This window comes from Bufo gargarizans, chromosome 9, assembly GCF_014858855.1.
Source record: "Bufo gargarizans isolate SCDJY-AF-19 chromosome 9, ASM1485885v1, whole genome shotgun sequence".
NCBI classification, from domain to species: Eukaryota; Metazoa; Chordata; class Amphibia; order Anura; family Bufonidae; genus Bufo; species Bufo gargarizans.
In genome coordinates, this window is record NC_058088.1 from 193,098,789 (window position 1) to 193,118,611 (window position 19,823).

Genomic DNA, 19,823 nt, shown 5'->3' on the forward strand with positions numbered 1-19,823 from the left:
CGAGGGGACATTTAATACAGGCAATTACGTGGGGCACTCCCTGGTGCCTGCCCTTCCCGTACTGTCACACCAGCTGCTAGCGAGTGCACTGCCATAAACCTTTATTTCCTCATATTTTTCCTGCTTTGCTACGTTGTTTCCCGGGGTGTAAATAGGGAGATTTGACTCGTTACATTGTATCCAGGAGCGTGACCTGGAATATTTTTGCAGAAATTCTGCTTCTTTCTGTCTCTGCATTTGCAGTGTGTGGTTGTTCTGCTGTCATTGGTTGCCAGCAGACGCTCTCTCGCGCTCTCTCTCTCCCCTCCTCCCTTCTCTTTCTCTCTCTTTTCTCCTCTCCTCCCTGCTTCCATGGCCTTTGTAGCTACAGAGCAATGTGTCTCCCTATGACCAGGAGACCGACATTCCTTCTCTGCCCTTGTCTGTCACACGCAAGACCAAGACGTCTCCAAGAAGACCCCGTGCCTCATCCACAGCTCCATCCTCCTCTGCAGCCACCACCGCTCTCCAGAAGGAAGGCTGACACCCTAATAAGATCACACAGGTCATTTTCCCTCAGTCGGAAGCATTGATTGCTCGGAGCTCCCCCCTCTCTTTTCCATCGAGACCCCTCCTTACTCCCTAAGGTGAGACAAGGACAGCTACCTCCAACCTCTGAGAAGCACAATGGATCTCAAGAAGATGTTGAGGAACCTCTGGTGTCTTCCATTAGAGAAGACAACCTTTACCTTATAGGTAGCCGGAATCAGGATGCAATCATCTGTCCCTTTAAATTCCTGCTCTCTCCCACAAGACCCTTCTTTTTTCTCTTTTTTTGCTTTCAGCACCATTGGCCGATTGATGATATGGTTCCTGTGGAGGCTGCTGGAGTAGGGTTACCACCACTGACACCTGCTCCACTTGGATAGTCCTTCAAGACGCATGAAGGCCTCCGCTGCTCAATGGATTGATTGATTGACATAACATGGGTCATCATCTGACAGGGCGTTAATCTGTGCCACCCGTTTCTGGACCGCGGGGTGGGGGGCAGCCGACCCTGAGGAGCCCTCTAACCACCTCAGCTCTTCCAAGGATTTCATGACCCCCTGGGAGAGGATGAAGGACCATATATAATGATGATGCTCGATATTCAGGTAGGATACATCGGATACACGTGCTGTACTGTATAGAATATTACGTGACGGGCAGAAACGTTAGTGGGTAAAGCGTGGCGGCGGACCCCCTCGGACAGGAAGTGTTTTCTTCTGATAGAGGAACGTGGATGGGATTTATAACTGGAAGCAAGGAGGGTATTGCAGTGTGTTATAATCGTATAAACAGTGTCCGGTGATGTCATCGCTGGTGCGTCATGGCTTTAGTCATTCTTAAAGGGGAACGCCATAAAAAATGGGGTTCCCACGCCTTGCTTCTAACTGCTTGTTTAGAAGCAGCTTTGGCCACACTGATGCTTCTTGGTCTTGGAGATATCTAGGGGTGTCAGTACCGTATGTTGCTGGTATTGGGGGGGGGGGCGGGGGGCAGTGGCAGCCATGGATTATGGATTATATTTAGACCCTTTTTGCTTAAAGGGGATCTTTTGGGGTTGTCCAGGCCTAGTGAGACATGGCTGTTTTCTTTGAACAGCGCCACACTCCTCCACAGGTTGTATGTGGTATTGCAGTATTATTGTCCATATAAATACAACACTGTTAGAAATGGCGCTCTTTGGCGGTATAGTCAAGCTTAGGCATTTTTCCTAGCTTGTAAACTGTTCCCGGCCAAAACACGCCATCTTGGCAGCTAGTCACTTTGTTGATTTTATCCTCCTACATGGGCCTTGCTTATATTTCATATAGGCATGGGTATAAAGGATGAGTTGTGATGTCATCACGCCGTCCCCTCTCCTTTGTAGGTACATCAGAGGGCCGTCTCTCCGTCTGTATAACACCATTCATGCCATGGCCGCCACCACCTATATGGGTACACATTAATGGCCTGTAGGAAAGCACTCTGCGCCTTGTCTTGTAATATCCCTATAATATACAGGGAGAGAGATGGGAGTAGCTGCTGGCGGTATGCACAGTGCTGCGTGGCGACGTGGCTTGTCTGGAGCCGTTGGCCTGGATGACATGCCTGCCGCTGATCGCCGTGTTACTCTGCCAGGTTGTAGTTGTATTGGCAGAATGTAAATGGACTGTCTGCATGGTTCTAATCTGGGCTCACGCTGGGCCCGGCTGCTCAGACCTGGCTCTGCTCCTGAATAACCTATGGCCAACCGGTCAGTATGGCGGGATTGTCTGTGGAGTACACTACTAGAGAGGATTACTGACATCATGACATTGGAAGACCTCCAGTTAGTGGCAGAGACTGTTTTCCCTGATTGTGATGACATCATCAAGTTTCTTAACTCTAACCTCATCAAACTGCTTCCCTGCTTATAGTGACCTCATCAAACTGCTTATAGTGACCTCATCAAACTGCTTATAGTGACCTCATCAAACTGCTTATAGTGACCTCATCAAACTGCTTATAGTGACCTCATCAAACTGCTTATAGTGACCTCATCAAACTGCTTATAGTGACCTCATCAAACTGCTTCACTGCTCATAGTGACCTCATCAAACTGCTTCACTGCTCATAGTGACCTCATCAAACTGCTTCACTGCTCATAGTGACCTCATCAAACTGCTTCACTGCTCATAGTGACCTCATCAAACTGCTTCACTGCTCATAGTGACCTCATCAAACTGCTTCACTGCTCATAGTGACCTCATCAAACTGCTTGACCTCATCACTCTGCTTCCCTGCTTATAGTGACCTCATCAAACTGCTTATAGTGACCTCATCAAACTGCTTATAGTGACCTCATCAAACTGCTTCCCTGCTTATAGTGACCTCCTCAAACTGCTTCCCTGCTTATAGTGACCTCATCAAACTGCTTATAGTGACCTCATCAAACTGCTTCCCTGCTTATAGTGACCTCATCACTCTGCTTCCCTGCTTATAGTGACATCATCAAACTGCTTATAGTGACCTCATCAAACTGCTTCCCTGCTTATAGTGACCTCATCAAACTGCTTATAGTGACCTCATCACTCTGCTTCCCTGCTTATAGTGACCTCCTCAAACTGCTTCCCTGCTTATAGTGACCTCATCACTCTGCTTCCCTGCTTATAGTGACCTCATCAAACTGCTTCCCTGCTCATAGTGACTTCATGAAACTGCTTCCCTGCTTATAGTGACCTCATCACTCTGCTTCCCTGCTTATAGTGACCTCCTCAAACTGCTTCCCTGCTCATAGTGACCTCATCAAACTGCTTCTCTGCTTAGTTATCTCATCACTCTAACGTGCTTATAGTGACCTCATCACTCTGCTTCCCTGCTTATAGTGACCTCATCACTCTGCTTCCCTGCTTATAGTGACCTCATCACTCTGCTTCCCTGCTTATAGTGACCTCATCACTCTGCTTCCCTGCTTATAGTGACCTCATCACTCTGCTTCCCTGCTTATAGTGACCTCATCACTCTGCTTCCCTGCTTATAGTGACCTCATCACTCTGCTTCCCTGCTTATAGTGACCTCATCACTCTGCTTCCCTGCTTATAGTGACCTCATCAAACTGCTTCCCTGCTTATAGTGACCTCATCAAACTGCTTCCCTGCTTATAGTGACCTCATCAAACTGCTTCCCTGCTTATAGTGACCTCATCAAACTGCTTCCCTGCTTATAGTGACATCATCAAACTGCTTATAGTGACCTCATCAAACTGCTTATAGTGACCTCATCAAACGGCTTCCCTGCTTATAGTGACCTCATCAAACTGCTTCCCTGCTTATAGTGACCTCATCAAACTGCTTATATTGACCTCATCAAACTGCTTATAGTGACCTCATCACTCTGCTTCCCTGCTTATAGTGACCTCATCACTCTGCATCTCTGCTTATAGTGACCTCATCACTCTGCTTCCCTGCTTATAGTGACCTCATCACTCTGCTTCCCTGCTTATAGTGACCTCATCACTCTGCTTCCTGCTTATAGTGACCTCATCACTCTGCTTCCCTGCTTATAGTGACCTCATCACTCTGCTTCCCTGCTTATAGTGACCTCATCACTCTGCTTCCCTGCTTATAGTGACCTCATCACTCTGCTTCCCTGCTTATAGTGACCTCATCACTCTGCTTCCCTGCTAATAGTGACCTCATCACTCTGCTTCCCTGCTTATAGTGACCTCATCAAACTGCTTCCCTGCTTATAGTGACCTCATCACTCTGCTTCCCTGCTTATAGTGACCTCATCACTCTGCTTCCCTGCTTATAGTGACCTCATCACTCTGCTTCCTGCTTATAGTGACCTCATCACTCTGCTTCCCTGCTTATAGTGACCTCATCACTCTGCTTCCCTGCTTATAGTGACCTCATCACTCTGCTTCCCTGCTTATAGTGACCTCATCACTCTGCTTCCCTGCTTATAGTGACCTCCTCAAACTGCTTCCCTGCTCATAGTGACTTCATGAAACTGCTTCCCTGCTTATAGTGACCTCATCACTCTGCTTCCCTGCTTATAGTGACCTCCTCAAACTGCTTATAGTGACATCAGCTAACCTTTTTATAGTGGCCTCCTCACACTGCCAAAATAACATAGTAAGGCTACTTTCACACTTGCGCTTGATCGGATCCGTTCAGAACAGATCCGATCATATTAATGCAGACGGAGGCTCCGTTCAGTACGGATCCGTCTGCATTAATAACTTAGAAAAATTTCTAAGTGCGCAAGATGCCTGAGCGGATCCGTTCAGACTTTCAATGTAAAGTCAATGGGGGACGGATCCGCTTGAAGATTGAGCCATATGGTGTCATCTTCAAGCGGATCCGTTCCCATTGACTTACATTGTAAGTCTGAACGGATCCGCTCGCCTCCGCACGGCCAGGCGGACACCCGAACGCTGCAAGCAGCGTTCAGCTGTCCGCCTAGCCGTGCGGAGGCGAGCGGAGCGGAGGCTGAACGCCGCCAGACTGATGCAGTCTGAGCGGATCCGCTCCATTCAGACTGCATCAGGGCTGGACGGAGGCGTTCGGGTCCGCTCGTGAGCTCCTTCAAACGGAGCTCACGAGCGGACCGACGAACGCTAGTGTGAAAGTAGCCTAAGGCTGCTGCCCCAGGGGATAATGATGTCATCAAATGATCTGCATGCTTGTAGTGATATGATTTATGTCCTTTACTGATTACAGTGATGTCACTGAACTATTTCTCCAGATTTCCCATTCACCCGAATAGACCTGTGCTGTAGGGGCCTTGTGGCTGTAGGCTGGATACTGAGGGTTTGCTGCAGTGTGTCTGGTCTGTGCTACCTGCACTGGTACACTGAAGCAAACAATCAGAAGAAAAGATATGTAAACTGCTGGTGTATTTTGCTCAATTCATCCATTTCATCTATAGTCAAGTTTCATTTGACTGCGGTCAGCACTCGCCCTGCCTCTGAGGTAGGTAGGCAACAGCAAAATGTAAGTCATATTATGTGATTATTATTTTTTCTATAAAAACACATTTGTGTTCTCCTTGTGCCACATGCAGTGCATCATATTGCCACAGGGTGGCGGCAGAGTCCCTGGTACATTGATGTGATTGCATCTTGTAGCAGATGTCAATTAGGAATGATTGTTCTTTCTTTCGTTAATTGGCGATGAGATCAGCCTTTCTGGATCCTGGAGATGGCGTCTTGGGTTGCTGTTCTGCTAGTAACACGTTCAATGGCACCTGGCAGTGTGATAATTGTCGCATGACTCAGGGGCATTCGGAGAAGTGAGGAATTCCTCAAAAGTAACAAACCAGATACACATCCCATACATGAGAATTTCCTGCCAGCTTCGCGTAAGCGAGTTATTAATTAGATCTCATTGACTCATCTGTATAATCGTGTGCCCTTACTGTGGAACTACAACTACCAGCATGGCCTTTACAGCACAAGGTGCATTCCACATCAGAAAATATTGCTGAATTCCATAAAAAATTATTTCCATGTCCAGTGTGCTGCTGCGGCGGTGTATCCAAGCCTATCCTGTGTGATACTGTCTGCTAAGCTGTGTATCTAATCCTATCCTGTGTGATACTGTCTGCTGAGCTGTGTATCTAATCCTATCCTGTGTGATACAGCCTGCTGAGCTGTGTATCTAATCCTATCCTGTGTGATACTGTCTGCTGAGCTGTGTATCTAATCCTATCCTGTGTGATACTGTCTGCTGAGCTGTGTATCTAATCCTATCCTGTGTGATACAGCCTGCTGAGCTGTGTATCTAATCCTATCCTGTGTGATACTGTCTGCTGAGCTGTGTATCTAATCCTATCCTGTGTGATACAGCCTGCTGAGCTGTGTATCTAATCCTATCCTGTGTGATACTGTCTGCTGAGCTGTGTATCTAATCCTATCCTGTGTGATACTGTCTGCTGAGCTGTGTATCTAATCCTATCCTGTGTGATACTGCCTGCTGAGCTGTGTATCTAATCCTATCCTGTGTGATACAGTCTGCTGAGCTGTGTATCTAATCCTATCCTGTGTGATACTGTCTGCTGAGCTGTGTATCTAATCCTGTCCTGTGTGATACAGTCTGCTGAGCTGTGTATCTAATCCTGTCCTGTGTGATACTGCCTGCTGAGCTGTGTATCTAATCCTATCCTGTGTGATACTGCCTGCTGAGCTGTGTATCGAATCCTATCCTGTGTGATACTGTCTGCTGAGCTGTGTATCTATCCTATCCTGTGTGATACTGTCTGCTGAGCTGTGTATCTAATCCTATCCTGTGTGATACGGTCCTGCTGAGCTGTGTATCGAATCCTATCCTGTGTGATACTGTCTGCTGAGCTGTGTATCTAATCCTATCCTGTGTGAATACTGTCTGCTGAGCTGTGTATCTAATCCTGTCCTGTGTGATACTGTCTGCTGAGCTGTGTATCTAATCCTATCCTGTGTGATACTGTCTGCTGAGCTTGGTATCGAATCCTATCCTGTGTGATACTGCTGCTGAGCTGTGTATCTAATCCTGTGATGTGTGATACTGTCTGCTGAGCTGTGTATCTAATCTTATCCTGTGTGATACTGTCTGCTGAGCTGTGTATCTAATCTATCCTGTGCGATACTGTCTGCTGAGCTGTGTATCTAATCCTATCCTGTGTGATACTGTCTGCTGAGCTGTGTATCTAATCCTATCCTGTGCGATACTGTCTGCTGAGCTGTGTATCGAATCCTATCCTGTGTGATACTGTCTGCTGAGCTGTGTATCGAATCCTATCCTGTGTGATACTGACTGCTGAGCTGTGTATCTAATCTTATCCTGTGTGATACTGTCTGCTGAGCTGTGTATCTAATCCTATCCTGTGCGATACTGTCTGCTGAGCTGTGTATCTAATCCTATCCTGTGTGATACTGCCTGCTGAGCTGTGTATCTAATCCTATCCTGTGTGATACTGTCTGCTGGCTGTGTATCTAATCCTATCCTGTGTGATACTGACTGCTGAGCTGTGTATCTAATCCTATCCTGTGTGATACTGTCTGCTGAGCTGTGTATCTAATCCTATCCGGTGTGATACTGTCTGCTGAGCTGTGTATCTAATCCTATCCTGTGTGATACTGTCTGCTGAGCTGTGTATCTAATCCTATCCTGTGTGATACTGTCTTGCTGAGCTGTGTATCTAATTCCTATCCTGTGTGATACTGTCTGCTGAGCTGTGTATCTAATCCTATCCTGTGTGATACTGTCTGCTGAGCTGTGTATCTAATCCTATCCTGTGTGATACTGTCTGCTGAGCTGTGTATCTAATCCTATCCTGTGTGATACTGTCTGCTGAGCTGTGTATCTAATCCTATCCTGTGTGATACTGTACTGCTGAGCTGTGTATCTAATCCTATCCTGTGTGATACTGTCTGCTGAGCTGTGTATCTAATCCTATCCTGTGTGATACTGTCTGCTGAGCTGTGTATCTAATCCTATCCTGTGTGATACTGTCTGCTGAGCTGTGTATCTAATCCTATCCGTGTGATACTGTCTGCTGAGCTGTGTATCTAATCCTATCCTGTGTGATACTGTCTGCTGAGCTGTGTATCTAATCCTATCCTGTGTGATACTGTCTGCTGAGCTGTGTATCTAATCCTATCCTGTGTGATACTGTCTGCTGAGCTGTGTATCTAATCCTATCCTGTGTGATACAGTCTGCTGAGCTGTGTATCTAATCCTGTGATGTGTGATACTGTCTGCTGAGCTGTGTATCTAATCCTATCCTGTGTGATACTGTCTGCTGAGCTGTGTATCTAATCCTATCCTGTGTGATACTGTCTGCTGAGCTGTGTATCTAATCCTCTCCTGTGTGATACTGTCTGCTGAGCTGTGTATCTAATCCTATCCTGTGTGATACTGTCTGCTGAGCTGTGTATCTAATATTATCCTGTGTGATACTGTCTGCTGAGCTGTGTATCTAATCCTGTGATGTGTGATACTGTCTGCTGAGCTGGCGGATCCTGTCCCATCATGCGCTGGTCTGTAACACTCTGTCCACAGGGTGGCGCTGTGGGTTCATGTATATTACTGGTGCAGGTGCCCATACAATAAAGAAGCCTCCTAATAATAATTAATAGTAATAATGACTCGACCCTCTAATGACTGTGAGCCTCACCTCGTGTGTCACATGATCTCATTAGTGGGACTATAACGAGTGCCTTCCCCGATAGGCGTCCTCAGTACCTCAGTCCTGCAGTTTTCTTCGTCTGGTTGGTTCTGGTGAATTCAGTATTTTTGTGATTTTCTGCGTCAGCGAAAGTGAAATGTGCTGATTATTCTTCTGCTCTGTGACTCATTTGTCCATAGAAGTTGTGAAAGTTTCCATTGTTAGAGTTTTCGCTGCTAAATTTATAACCCTGAAAAGTAGCAAGCGTTCAGCACGCCCCCGCCTCCCTGCGCGGGGTAATCCGGGAAGCACATGATGGGGCGGAATGCCGCCCTGTGGGGTTTTCGGCATTGATGACCTAAAGTGCTTGTGGCTAAATTGCATCTGTAGTCATGCTGAGACTTGTAGTTCAGCAGGTGCTAAAGACTCTTTCATAATATAGTGCAGTAAATGAGGGTCCATGTGATTGCAATTGCACCAACCCCCACACCCCCTGGACCCCCTGGCCAAAAATACTGGGTAGGGGCCTATAATGTAGTGTGCTGCGTATGCAGTATATATGTATATACACAGCACTCCACTCCCTGTTCTGTGACCTCTATAGCGCCCCAGCACCTATAACATGGGAGAAAATGTCTGAGTTGTTATGGAAACCTGGTGTAACTGTGTATGTCAAGACTGAAGAACCTGCAGGCTTCTATTGGTTAATTTGGGTCATGTGACTGTGCGTATGGTAGTTAGGATATGCATGAAGGACCTGCAGTCTTCTATTGGTTAATTTGGGTCATGTGACTGTGCGTATGGTAGTTGGGATATGCATGAAGGACCTGCAGTCTTCTATTGGTTAATTTGGGTCATGTGACTGTGCGTATGGTAGTTGGGATATGCATGAAGGACCTGCAGGCTTCTATTGGTTAATTTGGGTCATGTGACTGTGCGTATGGTAGTTGGGATATGCATGAAGGACCTGCAGTCTTCTATTGTCTAATAAGGGTCATTTGACCATGTGTATGGCAGGATATGAGTGAAGGACCTGTGAGCCCTTATTGGCTAACACGTTTTTGGGGAATATCTGAAGAACGGTGCGTCTTAGAGAGCTGAGACCTTTACTAAAACCCCCCGATGGACCCGTGTGCCAAATGTGGTGTCCAAACGTTCAGGCGTTAGGATGCCTACAGAGGACAGACAGACGGACATTGGTTTTTACAATATACTATCAGAAGGGCGCGGCTTCGCTCGTGTATATTTCATTTAATGTTTGTGTGTGTCATTAAAAGATATAGACAGTATCCTCCATAACATTGACCTCTACAACACCCCGCCCCCTTAACACTGACCCTCCCCCCTACAGTGACCCATCTCCTTAAAATTGGACCTCCACAGCACCCCACCTCCTTAAGTTTGACCTTCACAGCAGCCTGTCCCTTTAACAGTGAGTTCCACAGCACCCCACCCCCTTGACAATGACCTCTACAGGGGCCAGCCCCCTTAACAGTGACCTCTACAGCACCTGCCCCTTAACACTGACCATAGGTTTTAGTCCTCGGCCTTAACGGTGACCTCTACCGTGACTGCCACTGTACCCTGCTGCCTTAACAGTGACCTCACAGTAACCCGCTGCCCCTTTAATAGTAAGGGACTGTGGAGGCCACTAACAGTGACCTGCACAGTGCTCGCCCCCTTAACGGTAACATCCACAGCGCCCTCCCCTTTAACAGAGACCTCCACAGTGCTAGTCCTTTTATGCGACCCCCACAACATCCCGCCCCTTTAACAGTGACATCCACAGCATCCTGCCCCATAACAGTGACCTCACAGTAACCCACTGCCCCTTTAAAGGGCTTCTGTCACCCCACTAAAGTATTTTTTTTTTTTTTGTTGGGGCTAGTTACATTCCTTTATAGTGCGATATATGAAAATATAATGGTGTCACTTACTTTCATTTAGCCGTTTCTTATAAAAACGAAGTTTTATAATATGTAAATCCGGTCTCTACCAGCAAGTAGGGCGTCTACTTGCTGGTAGCCGCCGCAAAAAACCGCCCCCTCGTTGTGTTGATTGACAGGGCCAGCCGCAATCTCCTCCTCCGGCTGTCCCTGTCAGCATTTTAAAAATCGCGCGCCTCTGTTCATTCGGCGCAGGCACTCTGAGATGAGGAGGCTCGTCTCCTCAGAATTCCCTCAGTGCGCCTGCGCCGATGACTTCTTCTCTTTCGGTGATGTCATCGGTGCAGGCGCACTGAGGGAGTTCTGAGGAGACGAGCCTCCTCATCTCAGAGCGCCTGCGCCGAATGAACAGAGGCCTGCGATTTTTAAAATGCTGACAGGGCCGGCCGGAGGAGGAGATCGCGGCTGGCCCTGTCAATCAACACGACGAGGGGGCGGCTACCAGCAAGTAGACGCCCTACTTGCTGGTAGAGACCTGATTTACATATTATAAAACTTCGTTTTTACAAGAAACGGCTGAATGAAAGTAAGTAACAGCATTATATTTTCATATATCGCACTATAAGGAATGTAACTAGCCCAAAAAAAAAAAAAAAATGACTTTAGTGGGGTGACAGAAGCCCTTTAATAGTAGGGGACTGTGGAGGCCACTAACAGTGACCTGCACAGTGCTCGCCCCCTTAACGGTAACATCCACAGCGCCCTCCCCTTTAACAGAGACCTCCACAGCGCTAGTCCTTTTATGCGACCCCCACAACATCCCGCCCCTTTAACAGTGACATCCACAGCATCCTGCCCCCTAACAGCGACCTCCACAGCATCCCGCCCCCTTAACAGTGACCGCCACAGCGGCCCGCCCCTTTTATTAGTGACCTCCACAGTACCCCATCTCCTTAAAGGGATTCTGTCATCAGATTTAAACCCTCTAACCTAAACATATGCTCATGTCCAGACTAATAAGAAGAATCCTAAGCTGGCCTTATTAAACCTCACTGTATCTCTATTTGCCCAAAAAACAGGTTTTTATAACCTGTCAATCACTTGCTTAAGGTCCCCAAGGAATGGTCCGTTAATACAGGGTGCCCGGCCGCACCCCTCGCCATCCGGTGCCCGGCGCCGCCTTCTACAGCTCAGCACCGATCTGGCAGAGGGACGGGGAGGATTGCGGAGGCGGCGCTAAGCTGTAGAAGGTGGCGCTGAAGACAGGAAAGGCGGCGCTGGGCACCGGACGGCAAGGGGCGTGGCCGGGCACCCTGTATTAACGGACCTCCCCTTGGGCACCTTAAGTGATTGACAGGTTATAAAAACCTGTTTTTTGGGCAAATGGAGCCACAGTGAGGTTTAATAAGGCCAGCTTAGGATTATTCTTATTAGTCTAGACATGAGCATATGTTTAGGTTAGAGGGGTTAAATCTGATGATAGAATCCCTTTTTTTGCGGACCGTATGCAGAACAATTCACTTCAATGGGTCCGCAAAAATAACCTAAGTTACTCCGTGTGCTTTCCATTTCCTTATGTCCGTATTTCCGTTCCGCAAAAAAATAGAACATGTCCTATTATTATCCGCATTATGGACAAGGATAGGACTGTTCTATTAGGGGCCAGCTGTTCCGCTACGCAAGATACGGAATGCACACGGATGTCATCCGTATTTTTTGCGGATCCGTTTTTTGCGGACTGCAAAATACATACGGTCGTGTGCAAGAGGCCTAACAGTGATTTCAACAACATTCCGCCCCCTTAACAGTGGCCTCTATAGCAATCTACCCCTTAAAACTGACCTCCATAGTGGACCGTCCCCTTAACTGTGACCTCCACAGCAGTCTTCCCCTAGGGCAGTGATGGCTAACATTGGCACTCCAGCTGTGGTAAAACTACAACGCCCCCCTTGCTTGGCTGCTCTCAGAACTCTATAGAAATAAATGGAGCATGCTGGGAGTCGTAGTTTCACTACAGCTGGAGTGCCAAGGTTAGCCATCACTGCACTAGGGTGACCAGAGGTCCGGATAGTCCGGCTTTCAGTCTCACTGTCCGGCGCAGGGCCTGGACGGACACAGGGATGTCCTTTTGAACAGCTCACTCTCAGACCGCAGCACTGTGCTGTCTGAGTGTGAGCTGCAGGAAGAAAGTCACCATCCCTCCCACCCCTGCAGCTGATACTAGGTGATTTTTACCTTCATTTTTTCAATCTCCGTCGGCTGCGGAGTGGGATGGGCGTGGCCTAAATGGACCAGGGGCGTGGCTTAGCTGGACCTGGTGCAGGTTTTTTCAGTCCGTCTTTTGAGGGTGGCCTGAATGGTCACCCTGCCTGCCCGTGAACTGTGACCTCCACAGCACTCCGCTCTCTTAACAGTGTCATCTACAGTGCCCTGCCCCTTTTAAAGCTGACCTGCAGCAGTGAAGAAAAATGGCTGGGTTGTTATGGAAACCTGGAGTAAAACTGTGTGTATGTGAAGATTAAGGGTCTGAGCTTCTATTGGCTGATAAGGGTCATGTGGCCAGGCTTCTATTGGCTAATGCATTTTGTTTGGGGAATATCTCAGGACCGGTACGTGCTAGAGAGCTGAGACCCGGTCTAAAACCTTCCCGGACACCTGATGTACCAGTGTGCCAAATTTCGTGATTGTAAATGCGACCGTGCGGATTTCTTTAGCGGACATACACTCCGCTTTATATAATATATGTGTATATACTGTAGACACAGATAGCGTGGGCTTCCTAGAAGCTCAATCTGCCACGGATGTACCATACATCGTGTCCTACATACGGCAATGCCGGTCATCACTAATTGGCGCCCCAGCGGGCTGATGATTTGTCCTATTTTTAAAGAAATTCCGGACCTTTCATTTCTAAACCTTGAAAACTTCCTTGAGATGAAGACCTTCCTTCCAGTGTCTGAGACTGTGTTACTGACCCCATGGCCTCTAATGGCTGGTGGCGTCTCTGACATCGCTCCCCTGAGATAACGGGGTCACTGCACAGATACAACGTGCCATTCAGATGGCGACACGGTAGGCAAATGTGAATACGCACTATAACGCCCAGCATGCACACATGCTCCCACAGAAGTAAGAGGAGGATTCTGGGAGCTGTAGTTTCAGAACAGCTGGATGATCCCTGCACCACAATAAGAATGCACAATATGGCGGCTCTACACAGTGGGTTAATTTTTGAGTCCTGCTCAGTCCATAGAAGTAGGTCAGATGTCAGCGTTCGGCGGTGGTACTGCGGTGGCGTCCGTCAGCAGGGTGTCTGACAGAGGGGCTCATTAGTGACACAATGGGGTATGTGCCGAGGAAAGCTACTGTTTGCAGGATTTATTAGAAAATTGCTTAAAGGAGAATTCCACAGTTACTCGTTTCTGTGTAAGATGCGAGGTGATCACATCAGATCCCCATCCCCTCACAGCGCCCCCTAGCGCCTGCTTTTATGTTATCCCCTTTTTAGGGATTCTTCATTAACCCCACTTAGTTTAGGGGAACTAAGAAGAGCTCTGCAGCTGCTGCAAGACTAATAGCCAGCGGTTGGCCTGCCATGTTGAGAGTTATAGTTCAGGGAGCACTGCTTTTCTGGATTCCCCTAAACTACAGCTACCAGCCCGCAGCTGAGAGTTGTAGTCATAAAGCTGCAGCCATAAAGCCAGAGTTTAGTGAACACTGCTCTTCTTGACAACCCTAAGCTACAACTCCCACCGTGTCCATCAGTAGCCTGTGTCTGACCTGACATGCTGAGAGTTGTAGTTTTGCAACTGCATAAAGCTATAGTTTTAAGAGGCATTGCTCTTCCTAATTCATCTCCACTACAACTCCTATTATGGCCTGGCATGGAGAGTGTTGTAGTCTAAAGCAGCCGTAAAGACTAAAGTTTAGGGCACGCTTCTTTTTTTGTTAATCCTACACTACAACTCCCATCATGACCTGGCATGCAGAGAGTGATAGTTTTCGGCAGCCATGAAGGGTAAGAAACGCTTTTTTTTTCTTATTTTTTTATTTTTTATGACTATAAACTACAACTCCCATCCTACCCTGACTGCCTGTGGCTGGCCTGGTACGCAGAGAGTTGTAGCTTTACAAAGTTTTAAGAGGCATTGCTCTTCCTAATTCTCCTAAACTATAACTCCCATCATGGCCTGGCATGGAGAGTGTTGTAGTCTTCAGCAGCCGTAAAGCCAAAGTTTAGGGCACACTTTTTTTTATTACCCTGAACTACAACTCCCATCATAACTTTCCTGGCATGCATAGAGTTGTTGTTTTTTGGAGCCGCTCACTCTTGTCACGTGACGGGTGCATTTTAATAGAATTCCCCTTTAAGCAACTGCTAGTATCTCCTGCAGGGCCTACTAACTTGTGTAAGGCTGCTGGAGAGAAAAGGGTTAAACAATCTGCAACAAAGTATGAGGTCAGAAAGCAGCAGCTGCCACAATGTATCCCTGCCCTGTGATAAGAGAAGCCTGACATAGACAATTCCATCACAATCGCTTCATCTTTTATCCCAAAATGATTGAAAAACAGCAGAATTCACGTGACACCCCCCATGCCCCTGCTGTAGGTTCAGGAACTCCCCCCTTCTAATCCCTCTGGATGGGACCTTCCTGTTATTGTCAGGCAGGAAGTATAGTGAATAGGTCAGAGCCAAGTGGGTGAGGGGGGGTGATCGCTTTCTGTAGATGGAGGGGTTCATGTGCAGATAGGTTTCTGTTATCTCAGGGACTGTGCCAAAATAATCAGACGCTTCCTCAGTGTATATAAAGGGCCTCCGCCATCAGCCCTCCTAAAGCTTCCTATACTGCCACCCGCTGGGCACTCCGCACAGATGTGTCTGTCAGTGGAATGGAAGGTGTGATGGACCCAGAGCTGACGGCCACAGTAAATAGATCAGGAATAGTCACCCTTTTTAAAGGGGAACTCCTACAAAACAAGAGTAAGGCCCCTTTCACACGGGTGTGACGGATTGAAGTGAATGGGTCCGGATTCAGTGCGGGTGCTGTGCGTTCACGTCACGCATTGCACCCGTGCGGAAAACTCGCTTGTGTGAAAGGGGCCTAAAGCTGGATTTACACGGGCCGACTGTCAGGAAATAGCGTTCCTTCCTGACACTCGGCTGCTCGTTCAGTGGATGAGACGCATGTGGAGATCACCTCCACAGTATGAGGATGAGTGGTGGCTCTACCGATCCCTCGTCCTCATACAGAATCATGGTTTCTGGGCAGCAGATCCCTGTTTATACCGCACGATCCGCAGCCCAGAAGCCGTGATCGGCAGTGACTGCACGAGCGACAGGACCATGAACGAGCGTTGGGTGATCGGCGGCACATTTACACGGATAGATTGTGGGGAACGAGCGTTCATGACCTGTGTAACTGCACCTTTTATACTACATACCGTGTGGTGTACAGCAAAAGATTAGATACTGCCTGCTGAGCAGCGTGTCTAATCCTATCCTATGTGATACAGTCTGCTGAGCTGTGTATCTAATCCTATACTGTGTGATACTGTCTGCTGAGCCGTGTATCTAATCCTATCCTGTGTGATACTGTCTGCTGAGCCGTGTATCTAATCCTATCCTGTGTGATACTGTCTGCTGAGCTGTGTATCTAATCCTATCCTGTGTGATACTGTCTGCTGAGCTGTGTATCTAATCCTATCCCGTGTGATACTGTCTGCTGAGCTGTGTATCTAATCCTATCCTGTGTGATACTGTCTGCTGAGCTGTGTATCTAATCCTATCCTGTGTGATGCTGTCTGCTGAGCTGTGTATCTAATCCTATCCTGTGTGATACTGTCTGCTGAGCTGTGTATCTAACTCTATCATGAATATTACCCCTTTTTAATGAAGTTCATTTTTGTAAAAAACTAACAAAAAAAACTATGAATTAATGTCAGTGAGGAGGCAGTAAAGCCCCCACCCGTAGGTCTTCCGCAGCAGCGCTCTATCTCCTCCATGTTCAGGGTCGTGGTGGCGCTCTGCTGATGTCACTGCTTGTGTTGTTTGGCATCTGCCCTGACCTCTTGCTCACGTTGGGTGCGTTTGCGGTGTCTGTGTGTCGCCATCTCTTTCCCGTGTGGTGCAGATCGGATGCGGGGGCTTCCTGTGAGGTGTGGAGGTCGGGCCCCAGCACTTATCACTTCTCTCCTCTTCCTGTATTTTCGTGTCCTTGAAATTCTAAACTGATAACAAGGCCGAAAATACAGCAGAATTCTACGTGATATTGACGGACGCATCACGCTTATCGGTCACCGAAAAATACTTGTGTGAGAGATGACTTCCTGATTGTAGAAGATACAATCTGCAATAACAGAGGCCACAAAAATATAACCGATACCCAGCGAAAAGATAAGAGCGCACAACGAAAGTATACAGGAAAGAAACTGGTGTATTTTATATAATGGTCTATAGGAGCAGTATTATAGTAGTTATATTCTTGTACATAGGAGCAGTATTATAGTAGTTATATTCCTGTACATAGGAGCAGTATTATAGTAGTTATATTCTTGTACATAGGAGCAGTATTATAGGAGTTATGTTCTTGTACATAGGAGCAGTATTATAGTAGTTATATTCCTGTACATAGGAGCAGTATTATAGTAGTTATATTCTTGTACATAGGAGCAGTATTATAGTAGTTATATTCCTGTACATAGGAGCAGTATTATAGTAGTTATATTCCTGTACATAGGAGCAGTATTTTAGTAGTTATATTCTTGTACATAGGAGGCAGTATTATAGGAGTTATATTCTTGTACATAGGAGCAGTATTATAGTAGTTATATTCTTGTACATAGGAGCAGTATTATAGGAGTTATATTCTTGTACATAGGAGGCAGTATTATAGTAGTTATATTCTTGTACATAGGAGGCAGTATTATAGTAGTTATATTCTTGTACATAGGAGCAGTATTATAGTAGTTATATCCCTGTATATAGGAGGCATTATTATAGTAGTTATATTCTTGTACATGGGAGGCAGTATTATAGTAGTTATATTCTTGTACATAGGAGGGCAGTATTATAGTAGTTATATTCCTGTACATAGGAGGCAGTATTATAGTAGTTATATTCTTGTACATAGGAGCAGTATTATAGTAGTTATATTCCTGTACATAGGAGGCATTATTATAGTAGTTATATTCTTGTACATAGGAGGCAGTATTATAGTAGTTATATTCCTGTACATAGGCAGTATTATAGTAGTTATATTCTTGTACATAAGAGGCAGTATTATAGTAGCTATATTCTTGTACATAGGAGGCAGTATTATAGTAGTTATATTCCTGTACACAAGAGGCAGTATTATAGTAGTTATATCCTTTATATAGGAGGCAGTATTATAGTAGTTATATTCTTGTACATAGGAGGCAGTATTATAGTAGTTATATCCTTTATATAGGAGGCAGTATTATAGTAGTTATATTCTTGTACACAAGAGTCAGTATTATAGTAGTTATATCCTTTATATAGGAGGCAGTATTATAGTAGTTATATTCTTTATATATGAGACAGTATTATAGTAGTTATATTCTTGTACATAGGAGGCAGTGGTTTCCTAGCAGATCTTCTACCATGAAGGCCTGATTCACACAGTCTCCTCCTAACAGTTGTTCTAGAGATGTGTCTGCTGCTAGAACTCTGTGTGGCATTGACCTGGTCTCTAATCTGAGCTGCTGTTAACCTGCGATTTCTGAGGCTGGTGACTCTGATGAACTTATCCTCCGCAGCAGAGGTGACTCTTGCTCTTCCTTTCCTGGGGCGGTCCGCATGTGAGCCAGTTTCTTTGTAGCGCTTAATGGTTTTTGTGACTGCACTTGGGGACACTTTCAAAGTTTTCCCAATTTTTCGGACTGACTGACCTTCATTTCTTAAAGTAATGATGGCCACTCGTTTTTCTTTACTTAGCTGCTTTTTTCTTGCCATAATACAAATTCTAACAGTCTATTCAGTAGGACTATCAGCTGTGCGTCCACCTGACTTCTCCACAACGCAACTGATGGTCCCAACCCCATTTATAAGGCAAGAAATTGCATGATTTTCCTATTTTATGACGTAAAGTCATGATTTTATTAAGGACACGGAGGCGAGTATTGCTATCTCTTTCTTTACTAGATTTAACAGCAGCAAAGAAAAAAAAAAAATAATACAAGTCAAACAAGTTGCCATGGCAACAGAACCCTCCCCTATGATCCAGTATAATAGGTCTGGACCCCGAACACTCCTCCTCTTTCTTTGATGATGATTCCATAACAGAAGAACTGAACAACCCAACTTGAAGAAAAGTTCCAGCTGAAAAGGAAAACTTAAGACGAAATCCTCATGGAACCGGATTCGCAGAGCTGGAAAACGAAAAGGTAGACGCTGCCGTCAGTCGTTGTAGCGTAATAGGGAAGTTCATCCTGAGAAAGAAAAAACAAAGGGTAATCGACCTTTTAAGGAAGAAGGACAAAGCTATCAACAAGATGTTCTGCATCAAGGGAAACATTCAAATACAGTAGGAGACTAAAAACATGGCATAATGAAGGTATCAATCTCAGAAGTAAAATTGCGAGTTTAAAGCTGGGAAACAACTGAAGTAAAAGCATGATAAGAAGGCCGAAAATAGAACTCACGGAATGTAGACACCCGGGACCAGTCCGCCAGACGCATAATATCCTCCAATCGTGCTCCGGCGACTGCCATGGAAGTTGCAGCAGCACCCCTGGTGGAATGTGCGGTGAAAACCGCAGTATCCACTCCCGCTTGGGACATAATCCACTTGACCCATCTGGCCAAGGTGACGCTGGTGACAGGTTGAAAAGGACGGCGATATGATAGGAAAAGGTGAGAACAGGAGGAGATACGATGAGAAGAAGTACGGGACTCATATTCTCTCAGACAAGCGACCGGGCATAGAGATGGAGAATCCGGGAAACATGGGTAAGACACTGATCGAATATTGGTCTTGGTGCGACGGGTGATATTAAACACCACCCCTTCCGGAGTAAAAGAATCGAGCGTCGTAGTCCAAGGCCCTAACATCAGAGACTCTCTTACAAGAGACCTAGACAAAAGAGAGATACCAATTTAGCGGAAAGCTGACGCAAGGAAAGGTCTGGATTGGGCGGCCAGGAGGAAAAAAGAGAAAGGACAGAAGAAACGTCCCAGGTAGAAGAAAAACGTGGCCTGGGAGGACGCGAAAGGCGAGAGCCTCTAAGAAGACGACACACCAAGGGATGTTGACCCGCAGGAACCCCACTAAAACCCAGATGAGAGGC

General features: G+C 46.4%; 1 protein-coding gene across 1 annotated transcript in view; it reads left to right on the forward strand.

Annotated features, from left to right (window-relative positions):
• The first annotated feature begins 1,103 nt into the window (after positions 1-1,103).
• The window catches only part of RALGDS (ral guanine nucleotide dissociation stimulator), a 95,944-nt gene continuing 77,224 nt past the window's right edge, over positions 1,104-19,823 (forward strand). Inside the window, exon 1 of the mRNA XM_044305214.1 lies at positions 1,104-1,133. Coding sequence (XP_044161149.1) covers positions 1,113-1,133 — 21 coding nt within the window. The 5' untranslated portion in view covers positions 1,104-1,112. The remainder of the gene's footprint in view (positions 1,134-19,823) is intronic.